Source organism: Carettochelys insculpta, chromosome 1 (genome assembly GCF_033958435.1).
Source record: "Carettochelys insculpta isolate YL-2023 chromosome 1, ASM3395843v1, whole genome shotgun sequence".
Taxonomy (NCBI): domain Eukaryota; kingdom Metazoa; phylum Chordata; order Testudines; family Carettochelyidae; genus Carettochelys; species Carettochelys insculpta.
In genome coordinates this window covers 230,339,892-230,356,324 of record NC_134137.1, presented here as the reverse complement: position 1 = coordinate 230,356,324, position 16,433 = coordinate 230,339,892, and the positions used below count along the sequence as shown (strand labels likewise).

Below are 16,433 nucleotides of genomic sequence, written 5' to 3'. Positions count from 1 at the left end.
AGTAAACTCTTTTTTACCAGGTACGCAAACAACTGCAATTCTCACTTAACCGGCATTCTGTCCTGCCCCAGCCGTCCCCTTCTTCCTGGGGTGGCCTCCGAGTGTGTGTGCAGCCAGCAGCTCCTCCACTCTCCTGCCCAGTGCCCCCTGCCCAGAGCGGTCCCACGAGCAGTTCCCAGAGCAGTGGCACAGTGGCTCCCAGAGCTGCGCAGCAGCTGCCCCCAATGCGCCTCCCTGCCCCATGCCCACTGTCAGCAGCCACCCCCAGAGTGGCTCCCTGCATGGCAGCAACCCCCATAGCAACAGCACGGTGGCAGCCACCCCCAGAGCAGCCCCCCCACCCACTGCCTGCTGCCCAGAGCAGCCCCCCACCTGGCACAGCCACGCCTGAGCCTCATAAGCGGCTCCTCACCATCTCTACCAACAAGGTAACAGGGCAGCGGTTGAGCGGGAGCCGGTGCTGGGGGCGGGAGGAGTAGCTGAAATTTGTTATCCAGCATATTTAACTATACAGCAGCCTCCTGGTCCCAGGGCTGCCGGCCATGAAGGTGTGTACTGTAGTTTTGTTCTATGGCTGCTGAGCAACCCTTTATTTTTTCCAGTGGGTGCTAAACTCCTGGAGACCATGAAATCAGTGCCTATGCATCCCTGGGGCCCATGATATTCAGTGTGTGCTCTGAAGCAGTTTCTGTGAACAGTTGGAACCCACTAACTTTTCAGGGTTGCCATAAAGTTTTGCATTTTATAAACCCCTCTCTCTCCAAGAGTGCACATGCACCTGGATGACCACCTAGCCCAAACAAATGAGACATGCCTCTGCTGCTCTCCCTGGTTTTCAAAGGGCGATGGTGTCAGTGGAGTCTTTACTGGCAGCAGTGTAAAGCGGTGTGATGATAACAAAATGTTGGTTCTTTCCACAGATGGGAATGTAGCTTACCAGGAGTATGGACAAGTTCCCCCTTCCACACACAAAACTGGAGTTCTATGATGTCTGTGCACAGACACAAGGAGTTGAAACCCTCTGTAATGTCTGCTGAGCAAGGTCTGTTTTGACACTGCAACTGGAGTCCAAACACAAAATATTAGCTAGCTTTTCTCCAGTAGAAAACTCATCATAACATCAGAAAACATAAACCTAACTTTTCTATTCACAGGATTGTAGTTGAAGACCAGCTCCAGAAAACCCCCCGTTTGATTAGGCATATGATCATATGATTCAATACTTTGGATATGGATGAAGTAATAGCTTTGTCATAGGTTGAAACTCCATTTCGTATTCCCATGACAATTTCAAAAGGGCTGTCTCCAGTGATAGTAGTTCAGCTGCCTGGGTACTGCATTTCCACTAACCCCACCTCCGACTTTCCTGGGACATGAAAGGGCTTAACTAGTTGTATGACAAAAGTTTGAGCTGGTGTTTTCAGGGAAAACCTCAGAGCTGGCATTGCTGTGCAAAGTTATGTAAAAACTCCTATCGCTTTTTCTGGCCTTGCCCGACTCATTGTTTTCTTTCACTCCTACATGTCAGAGTCGAGAGTCTCCCAGCCACCTGTTCAACTTATTGTGCCTCTCCAATCATTTCACTAGTAGGTGCTTTTTTCATCTTTTTCCTTTCTGAGAACATTTTCAGTCCTATAAATCCTGTCCAGGTTGAAGTAACTTTTTGTAATTCTTCAGGGTAAAAAGAGCTAGTAACTGTCTCACTACAATCATCTTTTATTCAGTACAGTTTTCTCTTCCTCATTTATGGCTTCCTACATTATCAACATTTCATTGATAAATTTCATTCGTAATCTTTTTTCAAAAGCACCTTTGTTTATAGACCAATAGTTCCCAACCTTTTCACTACTGGGGACCCCCAGTTATACCCCCAAGCTATTCATGGACCCCCATCACAGCCCGTTCTATTTTCTGTGATTGTTTTAATTTATCTTTTCTTTTTTCATGGACCCCTGCAATACCTTCATGGATGCACAGGGGCTCACGGACCCCACGTTGGGAACCACCGGTATAGACACTGTCATGTAACAGCCTTTTCTAAAAAGGGCAACAACCTTCTCCCTTTTAAAACCGTCCCCATAAACCATTTTCCGTACTTCCAGGGAACTAGAGGGGTTACATCAACAAGCCAGGCATGCATAGTCCTGTGAAAGCTTTATTTTATAACTTTTATGAACTCTGGTAACAATGGTGCACTGAGCAGTTTTATGGATTATATAATATTGCCACATCTCAGCTTTTAAAATTCTATTAAACCACTCCACAAGCCCTGCTTTAAATGCATCACTACAGGTTGAACCTCTCTAGTCTGGCACCCTTGGGACCCGACGGGTGCTGAACCAGAGAATTTGTCAAACAACGGGAGGTCAATATTGTCTAGCAGCATTACCAATACTTCCACTGCTCCCTGGGCTCCTAGAAGACATTTAGGGATAAATTACAGCTAAATAGCAGTGAGGAACACTGAGAGCCAGGGCTGGCAGCTGTAAATGAATTTTATGCTACTGCGGGAAATTTGGCCACACCTACGATAAGGGGACATCCGGCTAGCTGCTGGACCACAGCTATTGCTAGAGCAGAGAGTGGGGACTAGAGAGGTTCAAGCAATAGTAACAAAAGGGTGAACATTATGTTGATTTAATAATTTTCTTAAAAATTTGTTTAAAAATTCTTTCCCCCATCACTTAGTAATTTTTGCAGCATATAACCTTCACTGAAAAGAGTTTTAAAGCCCTTGGATACTTGAGCACCTGTCTTGTCTTTTTGTATTGAGGCACAGGCATATTTAGATGCAATATCTGTCACTGTAAAGCTTAAAATCACTGTGGCATGTGGAGACCTGCAGCACACCCACCAAATCTGCCCGTCATTGTGCAACCGCATCTGACACAACAGTCTTATTTATTTTAAAACGTATTTTAAACATTCTTTGAGAACATACTTTTAAACAGCCAATGCAGTACGATGTAACTACAAGGTACAACAGGGTTCCAACAAACCTATTTATTAATTATATACCATAGGCAAAGCCTGGCTACATCTATATAATACCACGTTAGCAGGGGTCTGGTGGCTTCTGAAACACAGAAGATGGTGAGGTCCACTACAGGGCTCACAAACCATTTAAAGTAGTAATAGCTAATTCCTGTACACTAAAATACAGCAGAGTTTCACTGAGTAAATCTTGCATCGAGCCCTAAATTCTTCTTGAACTGAAGCATATAAAGAGGCAATGTTGGGAAGGGAGATTAAAAAAAAAACTTGGTCTCGGACTCAGGACACCAAGATTCTATTCCTAGAACTGCCACTGGTCTGCTGGGTGACCTTGAGCAAGTCACTTCCCCGCTATGTGCCTCAGCTTCCCCATCAGTAAAATGGGGATAATGATAATGACATTTTCTGAGAAGCACTTTGAGACACCTTAATGAAAAGCACCATATAAAAGTTAGGCATCATTATTTAAGACGACATCCAACCTTAACTTAAAGACTTTAAGAGGGAGAATGGCCACATCCCTAGATAAGTTGTGTGATGTACTCAAGTATTTAACTACCTTCACTCTTAAAAATGTGTGCCTATATTTAGCCTCAATTTGTGTGTCTTCATCTTGCAGCCATTTGATTTTATGTTTTCATAGGCTAAATTAAAGAGCCCTCTAGGATCAGAAATTTCGCTCCTTTGTAGACATTTAGAAACCATCATGAAGCCACCTCTTAAATTTCTCTTAAACTAAATAGATTGATTCCTTTTAGTCTTACAGTATAAGGCAGATTTTCCAGACCTCAGATCACTCTTGTAGCCCTTTTATAAGCCATTTCCAATTTTTCAACATTCTTTCCAAAGTCTGGACACCAGGAACTAACCACAGCATTCCAATAATGATGTGTACAATACCATCTACAGTGGTAATAACACTTCTCCAACTTTCAGTCTAACGTGCTTAGGTGCTTTTAAAAATCCCACTAAGTGACTAACTACTCTCTTTAATCACTTAAATACATTTAAAATCTGGTCCTAAGTGCCCAATACACTACTGAAAACCAGACTTACATTCCTATGTGACTAAGGTTCTCTGGAAAACTTTGCCTTTTGTCTTTATTTCACTGAGGCATATTGTGAGGTTAATAGCCAGCTCACTTCCACAGGTTATTAGCCCCCAATATAAGAGTGAGGAACTAAACATTAGTGCCACTTGTGAATTTTTCAATTGATTTTTTTTTTTTTGACAGCAAATGACAATTTGTTAAAACTAAAACTTTTGGCAGGAAATAGTTTTGATAAATTTTAAAAGTTAAAAAATTAGGAAGAGATTTTTTGAAATCATTAAAATGCTTACTTTGAACATTTTAAAAACTAAAAATCTATTTTCTATTTTAAACGACATTTTGTTTCAAAATTTAAGCTAGTTACAGTGAATTATATTGAAATAAAAATGATCATATCAAAAGGAAAGTTATTGATACCAAACATTTCAATTGACCTGAACCAATTTTTTTTTCACCTTTTGGGTACAGGAAAATTTCAAGATTTTGACTTTTCTTCACAATTGGGGTTGAGATTTTATCATCGTGAAAATTTTCAGGAGGATGGGGGAACCATTTCCTGTCCGGCTCTACCACCAGGCTTTTCCAGGTTCCAGATACAGGGGCTGGGGCTGCAACAAATTTGTGAATTCATAGTTGATATGAGTGAGGGGGAAGATCTCCTAGGGGTCCCTCAAAAGAGACAGAGGCAAAGAAATTTGTTGGGACAGAGGCTGAAGTGACCTATTTGGGATTTCTGCAGAAGAGGGGTGCCTGTGAACAATCCTGCTGCTCTTCTAGGAAAAAGTTCTGGAAATAAAAAAAAAAAAGTCACCAGGACCTTTACTCTGCTCCTGACTCCTCATCCAGACATAAACTACCCAACAGGGCTCCACAGTTTATCACATAAGCAGAAAGGACAATCATATTCTGATGTTATGGAAGAGACAAGGTGAGCTGAGGTCATGTATTTTACTGGATCTACTTCTGTTGGGCTATATATACACTACAGCATAAAGTCGATTTTATGGTACCTACCTCAGTTTTACAATGTGTCTTTCTTCACTGCAAATACCATTAGGTCAACTGTCTTGTCCCACCCCTACGATGCAGTGTAAGGCCAAGTTTGAATTTAAAAGGGCGAATTTATGCCAGTGTGGAAATAGCTTTACTTTAATCAATTTTATTGGCCTCCAGAGGTATCCCAGAGGTAGCCCACAGGTATCCCCACATGTCCATTCTGGCCACTTTCTCCTCTGCTGCTCTCCAGGTGCACAGGAAGTAGGTAACAGAAAGCCCAGGAATTTGAATTAATTTTCCTTCTGAGCAGCGTGGAAAAAACACCTAGGAGCACATCTCAGGAGCCATCCACCACTTCCAGCCATCATGATTCCACAGGGTTCTTCTGATCTGAGTTCTCAGGGTTGCACAAGAACCCCAGCATGGAGCCATAATGAGATCCTGGATCTCATTTCTGGGTGGGGTGAAGAATCTGTGCTGAGCAGACTGCGAATCAGCAAACAAAATGCGGACATTCACGAGAAGATTCCGTGGGGTATGATTGCAAAAGGGTGCACCCAGGATGCTCAGCAAGGCCAGATCAAAATAAAGGAGCTCAGGCAGAATTATGACAAAGTGAGAGAAGCCAACGGGTAATTTGGGACATCTCCCAAGACATGTCGCTACTATGAGCAGCTTGATGCCATTTTTGGGAGGGACCCAACCACGCTCCCCCAGGGTAGCATGGACTCCTCAGGAGACTGTCCTCAGGTTTCCAGTGAGAGAAGAGAGGGTGAGGAAGGGGTGGAGACTGATGAAGACAAGGATGTTGCCACTCACCAGACACCCAAGGATCCTGGCAGCCTGGAGCTCTTCGTCACCCTTGAGCCAGTCCCCTCACCAATATCTGATGCTCCAGGGTCCAGCCATGATGGCGACGGCTCTTCTGGTGAATATATTTTTTTAGAATGCTACAAGCAGGTCACAGCTGGGTTGGGAGATAGGTTTACTTCTGTTGAGCATATTTTTTAAACTGCTACAAGTGGATTGGGGCTTGAGGCAGTGGATCTATGCTCCTTAGAACAGCTTGTTAATATTTCTGGGGATGGAGTGCTTATCTTTTTTGGAGATCTCCATAAAGGTCTCAGCCAGGTACTCCTTTATTTTTTTGCATGAAGTTTCTGGGGAGGCCTGATCTATTGCAGCTTCCACAATAGCACACCTTGCCCTACCAGGCAACCAGTAAATAATCTGGTATCATGGCACCACACAGCATTTTGGCAAATTTTCCAGCCATGTGCTCACACAGTAAGAGCATATTTTCTTTTTTACTTTGTTACTCTTAGGAGGCTGATATTTCTTTGTGCAACCTAAAAGAAGCAATGGAAGTTTCATTAAAGTTTCTCCCCTAAACATTATCGCTCTACTCCTTGGTCATTTAAATGTCCCTGGACTGACCTGACACACCATGTGGCTGGCAGGCTCTCCATATTCCACCTCTGTGTGGCTGGCAGGCTCTCCTGGCCCTCTCCTCCCCACCACGCTGCTGGAGGGCTCCTGGGCTTCCCCGCCCCCACACCACACAGCTGCACAGGATTTGAGAGGCTCAAACCCTCCCTTCCATGGCATAGCTGCCGGCCTGTGTGGACCCTGTTCCCAGACACCAGCGTGTACAGCCGGGCTTTCCCTGTTTTAAAGGCTTTTCCCCTGCACAGGATTTATGAGGATACATCAATAAGGTTTCTTCTTCACTTTACAGTTTACAAGCCTTTGTTTCAAACCCCACCCACTGTCATCCTTAATCATAGAATGATAGAATCCTAGGGCTGGAAAGGACCTTAGCAGGTCATCTAGTCCTGCCGCCTTCCTAAAGTAGGATCAACCCTAACTAAATCATCCCAGCCAGGACTTTTTCAAGCCAGGACTAAAAAACCTCTAGGGATGGAGATTCCACCACCTCTCTAAGTCACGCATTCCAGTGCTTCATCACTCTCCTGGTAAAATATTTTTTTCCTGATATCTAGCCTACGTCTCAACCTCTTAACTCCGGGCCATTGCTCCTTGTTCTGCCTATCTGTCACTATTGAGAACAGCATCTTTCCATCCTCTTTAGAGCCCCGCTTCAGGAAGCTGAAGGGTGCTATCATTCTTCTCTTCTACAAACTAAATAAGCCCAAGTCCCTCAGCCTTAAGACACCAAGATCTTACCACGTCTGCAGTGAAATGGTCTGGATAACTAATAGCTTCTGTTCTGCAGAGGTTGATTCATTGTCATCCTTAAGAAGCCAAAAGTGGCCTTGGAAAACAAAAGTTGCAATGGTTGTCAAAACAAGACCCGTTCATTCTATGGGTAAGCACTCTGTGTCACATTTAGAAACTGTATCTAAATTTTGAGGTGAAAGGAAAGATCCTAACTGGAACTTATCCTGCAGCAGCTTGAAAAGGCAGACAGGGAGAGAGCCAAAGCCACTGCTGGCAGAAGGTGGACCAAGCAGGGGCGGCAAATCATGCTTCAGTGCAGGAACAAGGACTTAGCAGAGCTCCTGATGGCTGTCAAGGGACAAACCAATATTCTGTTATCCATGCTGGAACTGCAGAGGGACACCCACCACAGGAGTCATTATGTAGCCTCCACACCCGTTACCTGGCCTCCACTTGATATTGCTTGTCCCCCTATTGACAGGATCCCCAAATGGGGTGGGGGGACGTAGAGGGAGGCCAAGGACAGTCTTGTGGTCCACCCCAGGATCTCGAGGTTTTTAAGTCCTGGCTTGACAAGGTCCTGGCTGGGATGACTTAGTGAGAGTTGATCCTGCTTGACGCAGGGAACTGGACTAGATGACCTCCTGAGGTCCCTTCCAGCCCTATGATTCTGTGATTCTCTCCACACTGCAAAAGGCTCACATTACACCACATGTGATGCCAGGATTCCCTTCTTATTCCTACCTTCTCCTTAACCCTCCCCCCAGTAAAACGAATCTTTTTGTGATATTCATTATTGGTTCACATGGGGTGCAGATGCTTTCATAAAGGTCAAGCATACATCATTGTGGGAGGGTAGGGGTGGTATCAGTTAAATGCAGCAAATTTATGTGGCTGTCTCTCATTCAGACAGCTATTTTTAAAGCTTTCCTGTTTGCCATTGCTTCTGCATGCGCATTGCTGAACGCCCTTGTGTCGGGCTGTGCATAAGCACTACCCAAGGCATCAGTCTCTGCAACACAGACTGGCATGAAATTTTACCCAACTGACTGGCAAATGTTCTGGAGAATACAGCACACTGCAACCATGGGGGTGGTGGTGGGGGGATGTTGGTTTGGCAAAGATCCAAATGGGTCAGAAGGCACCTGAATCTGGCTTTTAAACAGCCAAAGGCACATTCCACGGCCATTCTACCCTTCCTCAGCCTGTAGTTGAAGCACTTCTTGCCGTGGTCCGGGGTGCCTGTGTACGGCTTCACGAGCCAAGGGAGCAGAGGGTAAAGCAGGGTCACCCATCTTGATTTTCTGGTTTGGGAAGAAAGTCTCATCCTGCAGCTTTCTGTAGAGACCAGAATTTCTAAAGATTTGCGCGTTGTGCACATTTCCCAACCACCCCATGTAGAAGTCGGTGAGATAACCTTTGGGATCCACCAACGCCTGCAACACCACAGAGAAGGACCCCTTGTGATTTATGTCTTTATGGCCAGATGGTCTGGGGCCAGGATGGGAATGTACATTCCATCGTTCATCCCACAACAATTAGGAAACCCCGTGGCAGTAAAGCCATCCACTATGTCTTGCACGTTTCCCAGAATCATGGTCTTCTGCATCAGACAGGCACTGATTGCCTTTGGCTACCTGAATCACTGTGGCCCCTCACTGTAGATCTGCCCATCCCCAACTGATTTCCCACTGACTGGTAGCTATTGGGCATTTCAGACTTGCACAGAGCAATTGCCACTTGCTTGTGAACTGTCAAGCAGGTCTCACTCTGGTATCACTGCACTTCAGGGCAGAACACAGCTGAACAAATTTCCATGAAAGTGGCCTTGTGCATGCGGAAGTTCTGCAGCCAGTGATGGTTATCTCAGAACACCAAAACGATGCGGTCCCACCAGCGCGTGCTGGTTTCACTTCTCCAGAACAAGTGGTTCACTACAAGCAAGGCATCCAGCACAGCCAGCAGCTCTGCATTTCTGTTCTCCAGTTCTTCAATATCATCATCTGAATCATCCGCATCCATCTCATCCTCCCACTGGCGTTGTTTAATAAAATACTGCACAACACTTCGGGAAGTGGCCATAACACGCTGTGCAATGGCTATAAGCTGTTCAGGATCCATGCTACTGCCATGTAGCGGCATGAATCAGGGGCAGGCTTTGTAAAAATGGCCCGAAAAAATTGCTTCGGCCATTTGTTTTCCAGTGATGGGGACGGGAGGTGAGGAGTGGGAGCATTGCACTCTGGGATGATGACATCAGACACCCAGAAGCACTTGAAGTACCTTTTTTCCCCATAACCTACTGGCATAAAAACCCAGAAAGCAACGAAGCAACAGGCAGTGTGGGACAGATACCCCCAATGCATTGCTGATGCGGTTGAATGTAGCTAAGGCAATGGAGACATGCTGTGTTGATTTTCTGGACATCTGTGGACACGCATCTTCAACTTTTATAAAATCTACCAGTAAAACATTGACTTCAATAAATTCAACTTTATTTCGTAGTGTAGACATAGCTTCAGTGAGAGACAAGCTTTCAAACTCCAAAGAGGTCTTTTTCAAGACTTTAAAAACTTGTCACTTTAACCAAAAGAAATCAGTCCATTAAAAGATATTGCTTCACACACCTTGTCTCTCTAATATCTTGGGAACAACATGACTCCAAGAACACTATAAGCATCATAAATCATTGCACTTTTGCTCATGAGTCAATTGTCAAGGTTCAAAACATTATCTTTTTAAACCTGAAGAAGCAGTCATACATAACAAGTTCAAACTTTTAACAAACATGCATCCTAAAGAGCTGCACATTAATTTCACACTCTCTTTGGTTATAACTTAAAAAGGGATCCACAGAAAGGGTAAGACAAACCAGAATTTTGTGTCAAATAGTTCTGTTTGGAACACTGATAACTGAGCTGTTCATTTTTTTCTCTTCAAAGTGCTTTTGAAAATTTAATCAATTTACAAACAACCATAAGTATTTCAAATCAGTCCCACAATCAGTGTTCCCCATAAGCTGAGTGCCCGGGCAGTCACTCAGGAGACATTCAGATGCAACTCAGCTAATTAGCAGAGTGCCCGCAGCCACCCACAGCCGGCATCCTGTGTTTTTCTGTTGGTGGCGCACATTATATATGCCTTGGTGCACACAACAGCCTACGTTCTGCCCATGGATGGAAAAAAATTAGAGGGAACACTGCCTGAAATCTGAAACAATTTTAAATGAATGTTGTCACCCCTGCAAAAATGAAAAGTCTGGAGCAACATTATGGTGTCACTACCTCTGCAATACTTGGTTCAGTTTGTGAAAAAGTGTGGACAGGGAAGCAAGAGACTTTCTATATATCCAGAAAGAGAAGGAGACAGACAGTCCATGACCATGAGAGGAAAGATGATCAGTAGAACTTCAGCGCATGTAAAGATACTTAATTATTTTCAATTACTAATGTAGCCATTTCAGAGAATATCTTGGAATATACAACAAAGGAAGGAACAGGGATCTCTGTAGGACAGACCTGAGGAGTGATGCTCAGCCCAATCCATGAGGATGTCAAGCATACCCAAAAGAAGGCCATCAACTCTCCAAAGAAAAATGATAATACTCCTCAGGGACTTGGTATTAAGAAGAGTGGCTAAAAAGCTCTATGAGGGACAAGAGGACTGTGTGCTCTCCTCCTGGAGTAACCACATCGCTGAAAAAGTGGATGGGGTTCTGAAGATTGTAGCAGGGATCCATTGGTTGTAATATACATTGGCACAAACAACGCTGCTCTGAAGCCATTTTACAGTTCATTGGAGGCTGCAGGGATCTCAGAAGGGAGCTGAAGGAGAGGTCATCTCAGAGGTCCTTCCTAATCCATAAATGATGGTAGATGGACAACAAGAAGTACTGGAGATAAATGGATGGCCAGAGAAGTGTTGTAAAGTAGAGTTCTGGTTTCACAGCACATGGGGCCAATTCTATGAAGAGGGAGAGTGGTATGGCTGAACAGCTTCCATCTCAGTAGCAGAGCAGCTGATCTTTCAGGTAGCAAACCAGCTACAACACACGGGAGACCCTGAAAGCACCTGAAGGGAAGGGTAATTACAGTACTTATGCCTAAATATATCTCATAATCTAAGTAATATGAATATAAAGAATCACGGCATTAAGGAATATAGAGATAAGAATATTTGGAATGTTAAAATCACTGGACACACCTTATTTAGGTAGGACAGAGAAGACAAAAGTGGAAGTGGGGTGTCACTTCACATTAAAGACGTACCAAGTTCTTGAATGCTTATGGATCAATGTTCTAAATGATAAAGTAGAAGATGGGGTATTGGTGAGGGTGTTTTACAGAACACCAGATGGGGGAACAGAAAAAGCACTTCTTAAACACCCACCGATAATGTGCAGTTAAAAAATACGTGCTATCATGGGAGATCTCAGTTTATGAATACATGCTGGAGGTCTCATGCTGCCGCTGGTAAAATGTACTTGATGTTTCTAAAAACAGGTAACTTTCTAAAATGGAAAGGCTACGTCTACACTTGCATTCCTCTTTCGAAAGAGGAATGCAAGTGAGGGAAACTGAACATGCAAATGAGGAACTGATTTACATGTCTAATGCTTCATATGCATAATCTCTTCTCAGGAGAAATTCTTTCACAAGAAAAAAAGCAGTGTAGATGGGGCTCTTTCGAAAATAAACCCCATCTTCGAAAAGACCCTTCTTCCTGAAACAGTATAGGAAGAAGAGTTCTTTCAACGATGAGGTTTATTTTTGAAGGAGCCCCATCTACACTGCTTTCTTATTTTGAAAGAATCTCTTGCAAAAAGAGATTATGGAAATGAAGCATGAGATATGCAAGTCAGTACCTCATCTGCATTTTCAATTTTCCTCATTTGCATTTCTCTTTTGAAAGAGGAATGCGAGTGTAGACGTAGCCAAAATGTTACACCCAACTTAGATTAATTCCATTTTAGACCTCATTCAGACCAATATACATGGACTGATCACTGAATTAAAAATCTCATTTCATTATATCACATCATTCTAGCCGAAGCCATTTTGATTCAGATATTAGTTCAAACAGAATAGTCTGTATACCCATCAACACTCATATGTATATTACTTTATCTAAAATAGGGCTGTTCAGTAATATATACACTTGGCGATTTAAAAAGGCCCATTTCCTAAAGCCCAAAACAATTGTGAGCAAAACCAAGTAAGAGAAAATATTTAAATACAAAAATGTGAATGATAATAGGGAACTGTTTAAGAATGTTTTATTAGAGGCCCTTAAAGCACAACTCCACAATCACAAAAGAAGTCCATCCTGGGTACGATGGGAGAGGAAAGGAGTAATAACAACAAAAAAGTGAGACAAGGAAATCGTAATAATCCCTTTTGGCCCTAAAATCAATGCAGCCATAATTATTGTTCCTATTACTTTAATGATCATGCATAAGGCCCAACCAAGGAAGGGGGCCCATTACACTAACAGTGCCTGTTCTAAAGATCTGACCATCTAGTTAGAAAAGATGTACACAGTTTGAAGGAAAGCTGCACAAACCATGTCATGGCAACAAAAATGATGTTAGTTTCCCAAGTTTTTGTTTATTCGTTTGCACTTTATTGAGTGAGTTAAGTTAGGATGGGATAAGCTAGTTCAAAAGAAAGGTGGAGGTGGGGGGGAACACTGATGGAAAGGGGAAGCAGGGAAGCAGGAGCAGAAGGTAAGAGGGGAAGGCACAGAGTGAAGCTAAAGGGAAGAGACACTGAGGGAAGAAGAGAGCTGGAACAAACAGCCAATCAGCACAGGTTAGAAAGTTCAGCCAAAACACTAGAAAATTTTCAGGATAGCCACAGGTCCCTGCTTTTGCTGCTTCCGCAGCTGTTCTTACTGGTTGGAATCTTTGGCTGGCCCTCTCTGAGTTTTTCCCGCATGGCCACACATCAGGAGGGAAGTGGGCAGGAAGAGAGGAGGCGCTATATTAATCTATGTATTTCCACCATCATTATAATTAGCATCTGTATTTATAAAGAGCACCATGACTGACTATCAGGTTCAATTTATTATATAGGTCAGAAACATATAAAATATTTTCTCCAGAATAAACTGAATGGATGACAATAATTAACATTATTAAAAACAGACTCATGAAAATGCAAGACAAAATAACGAAAACTGATACAAGTAAATGCTTCTTTTACACGGCATATAATGAAGCCACACAGTTCAATGCCATGAACAGTTCGGACCCTGTTGTTCCTGAAGTCCACTTAACCGGAGCCCATGAAATCCTGAATACCAGCCTGTCTCCCACAACTCAATGAACTTACCACTGCAGAGCCAGAGCCGCTGCCTCTTCCCCCGAGCCGCCAAGTGCTCCTCCCGCCAGGGGTGGCACATGTACATGGGCAGACAGCACTCACGTACATGCCCCACCCCAGTGGGAGGAGTGCGTGGCACCTCCAGTGGCGGCTGTGGCTCTCCCAGGCAGTGGCGGCTCTTGCTGCTGCACATGGCAGGGCCCTCAGCCGTGGCGTAGCTTTTGCTGCCACGCACAGTGGGACCCTGGCTGTTGTGGCGGGGCCCCCAACCACAGCAGGGACCCAGCAGCGGCAGCGGACTTTGGTGGCTTCTCCTGTGGCAGTGAGTAATGGGCATTTTGAGGGGTGTGTGTGGAGGGGCTGGGGGAGCTTGGGTGGTAGTAAACCCCCTGATTTAACAGAGGTCCATGTTTAACAGACACCCCTCTCCCACTACTAGTCCATTAAATCCAGGGTTTACTGTACAATTAAAAACCACAGAGGGCGCATGCCAGCTGACTAAGGTCCACAGGGCTTAGATTAAGGGGCTGTTCAATGGTGGTGTGGATGTTCAGGCTTGGGCTAGAGTCCAGTGGCACAGTCTCCTTAAATTCAAGGGACACCTGATTTTAGAGGTGTTTTAAGCCAAGCTTTCGGTTTAGGCTACAGCTGGGCAAAAATAATTTGCTGAACAAAAAGCGTTGACATGTTTTATTTTGGGGGGTGGCTTTGAAAACATGCTGTCATGTTTGAAAGTATATTTGACGTTAGAAAACTGTTGCACAGCGCAGCCAAACACATGGTAGCCTCGGGAGTATTTCCAAAGTATCAGAGAATAAAAGTAGTTGGAGAGGAACTTCAGGGGGCATGGCAGGGCCAGGGCCAGGGCCAGCCCCCGCAGAGGTTGGAGAGGTAGTGCCATTCAGCAACACTCTGCTTGGTCCCAGCCCCTATCTGCAGCCCCAGCTCCTGGCTGTGGCTTTGCTTCTGGACCCAGCCTGGTTCCCACCCGTGGCGCTGGCCTTGGCCCTGGCATCCAAACTGACCATGGTTCCAGCCACAGCCGTGGCTCTCTTACCCCTGTCCATGCACACACACTACACCATGCATTCCCATCTCTTTACCCTGACTCCAGGACGAGAAGAGTGTGGAAAGGGGCATAAAGCATGAAAAGTTTGAGGCCCACTGGCCAAGTATCACAGTGGACAGAAGACACCTATTGCATATGTAAATTTGAGCAGATCTTTCAGAGCTATTTTAAAGTTTTGTAAATCACAAATACTAAAATACCTGACAAAACCAAATGCCTACTATTTGCCAAAGAGTTACAAATGCTTTTCCTCCAGGAGTTATCTTTCTCTAGTTTGGGCCTATGGCTAATTAAGACATTGTGGTAAAATCTGGCTGGTAGATGAAATTGCTCTCGGGTTGCAAAAGACATAGAAATTAACTGAGAAAGCGCATGCTAAAATATCAAAACAAAAAAGCAGTCCAGTAGCACTTTAAAGACCCTTTAAAGTGCTACCGGACTGCTTTTTTGTTTTGATAGAATATAGACTAACACGGCTACTTCTCTGTTACTATGCAACATGCTAAAATATGTTATTGCTTGTTTATTTTCTCAGATTCCCTTCTCTCCCCAGGGCCAGACTGCCAAAGGCACCTTTTCCCAGAACAGCAATGAGGAGATCCTATCCTGTTTGGTCTCTATTATATAGACATATCAACAGGCACTCTTTATACTGAAAACAGGACTTACCTGCCATGCCTCGACCTTCTTAATGTCTGCACATGATCCATTGGTGAAGAGGCCTTGTCCAGGGGAACAGGTGTATATATCCTGCAAAGCATGGGCAATGGAGTACACTGCCAAGTACACATTATAAGATATCCGCAGATGAGTATAGTCCATGTACGGCGTCTCTACACTGGTGATGTTCTCCTCCCCTGTGCACGGAGGACGGAAGGCAGTGGTGCTATTTCCAACTCCACTTCCTTCTTCATGAGCCTTGTGGAAAGAGGCTGGAGCTGGGGGATTCTTGGACCCTTCTGGCAGGTAGCAGTTAAAGGTCTCCTCCCAAAACTCTTTGGTAAAGCCATTGGTGGCGGATTTTTTGGGATGCACTTTCTGTAGAAACTCACGAAAGCCCGGGATCTGCCCTGCCTTCAGTGCAAACCCAATGGTACCTCCAATGACATGGAAGAACTCTGGCATGGCTATCAGGGAAGAGCTGGCCCAAGCCTCACTTGCCAGCCAGATCCTGCCAGTTATGTTACGCCTGACTATCTCCTTGATGAGAGGTTCCAGATCTGGTCCATTGGAGAAGACAACAATAACTTTAGCAGTGGAGTTCTGTATGACCTCCACCACTTGCTGGATCTCCTCCTCTAGTGAGTACTGGGAGATGAGCTCACTGAAATCAATGCAGATGTCCCTTTCCTCTGCCTCCTCCCGGAACTTCTCAATCCCCGGCCGACCATAGTCATCATCAGCTGCAATTGTTCCCACCCAGTTCCATCGGAAGTATTCAATAATATCCGCCATTGCCGTGGCCTGGTGCTCATCATTGGGGATTGTGCGGAGGAAAGACTTGAACTGGTTTTTGTTGCTCAAAAGTCGGCTGGAGGAGGCATAACTGACCTGCAGGAGGACAGGGAGCAAGCAGTGTGGCTCATTGTTAGCTGTGTAGCAATACATTGCCCATCTTCTTTAGTGTCACCCTCTAGAGGTGTGGCAGAGGTTGTGGTACCAGGTGCAAGCTCTGGCCAGGAGGTGCTTACCCTACCTGTCACTCAGCCAGAAGCCCAGAAGGACCCTCGCCAAGGAACCCACAGCTGAGGGGGCATACGTAAGCAATTTTGGGGGTGGGGTTTCAGCAGGTCTCAGACTGGTTTCAGGCTACTGAGT

At 44.6% G+C, this 16,433-nt stretch overlaps 1 protein-coding gene across 2 annotated transcripts in view; it reads right to left on the bottom strand.

The window, feature by feature from the left end:
* The window catches only part of CASR (calcium sensing receptor), a 160,253-nt gene that overhangs the window by 52,285 nt on the left and 91,535 nt on the right, over positions 1–16,433 (bottom strand). For both annotated transcript variants that reach the window (XM_075001149.1, XM_075001159.1), the window contains exon 4: positions 15,285–16,166. In XM_075001149.1, the coding sequence (XP_074857250.1) occupies positions 15,285–16,166 (882 nt within the window). The remainder of the gene's footprint in view (positions 1–15,284; positions 16,167–16,433) is intronic.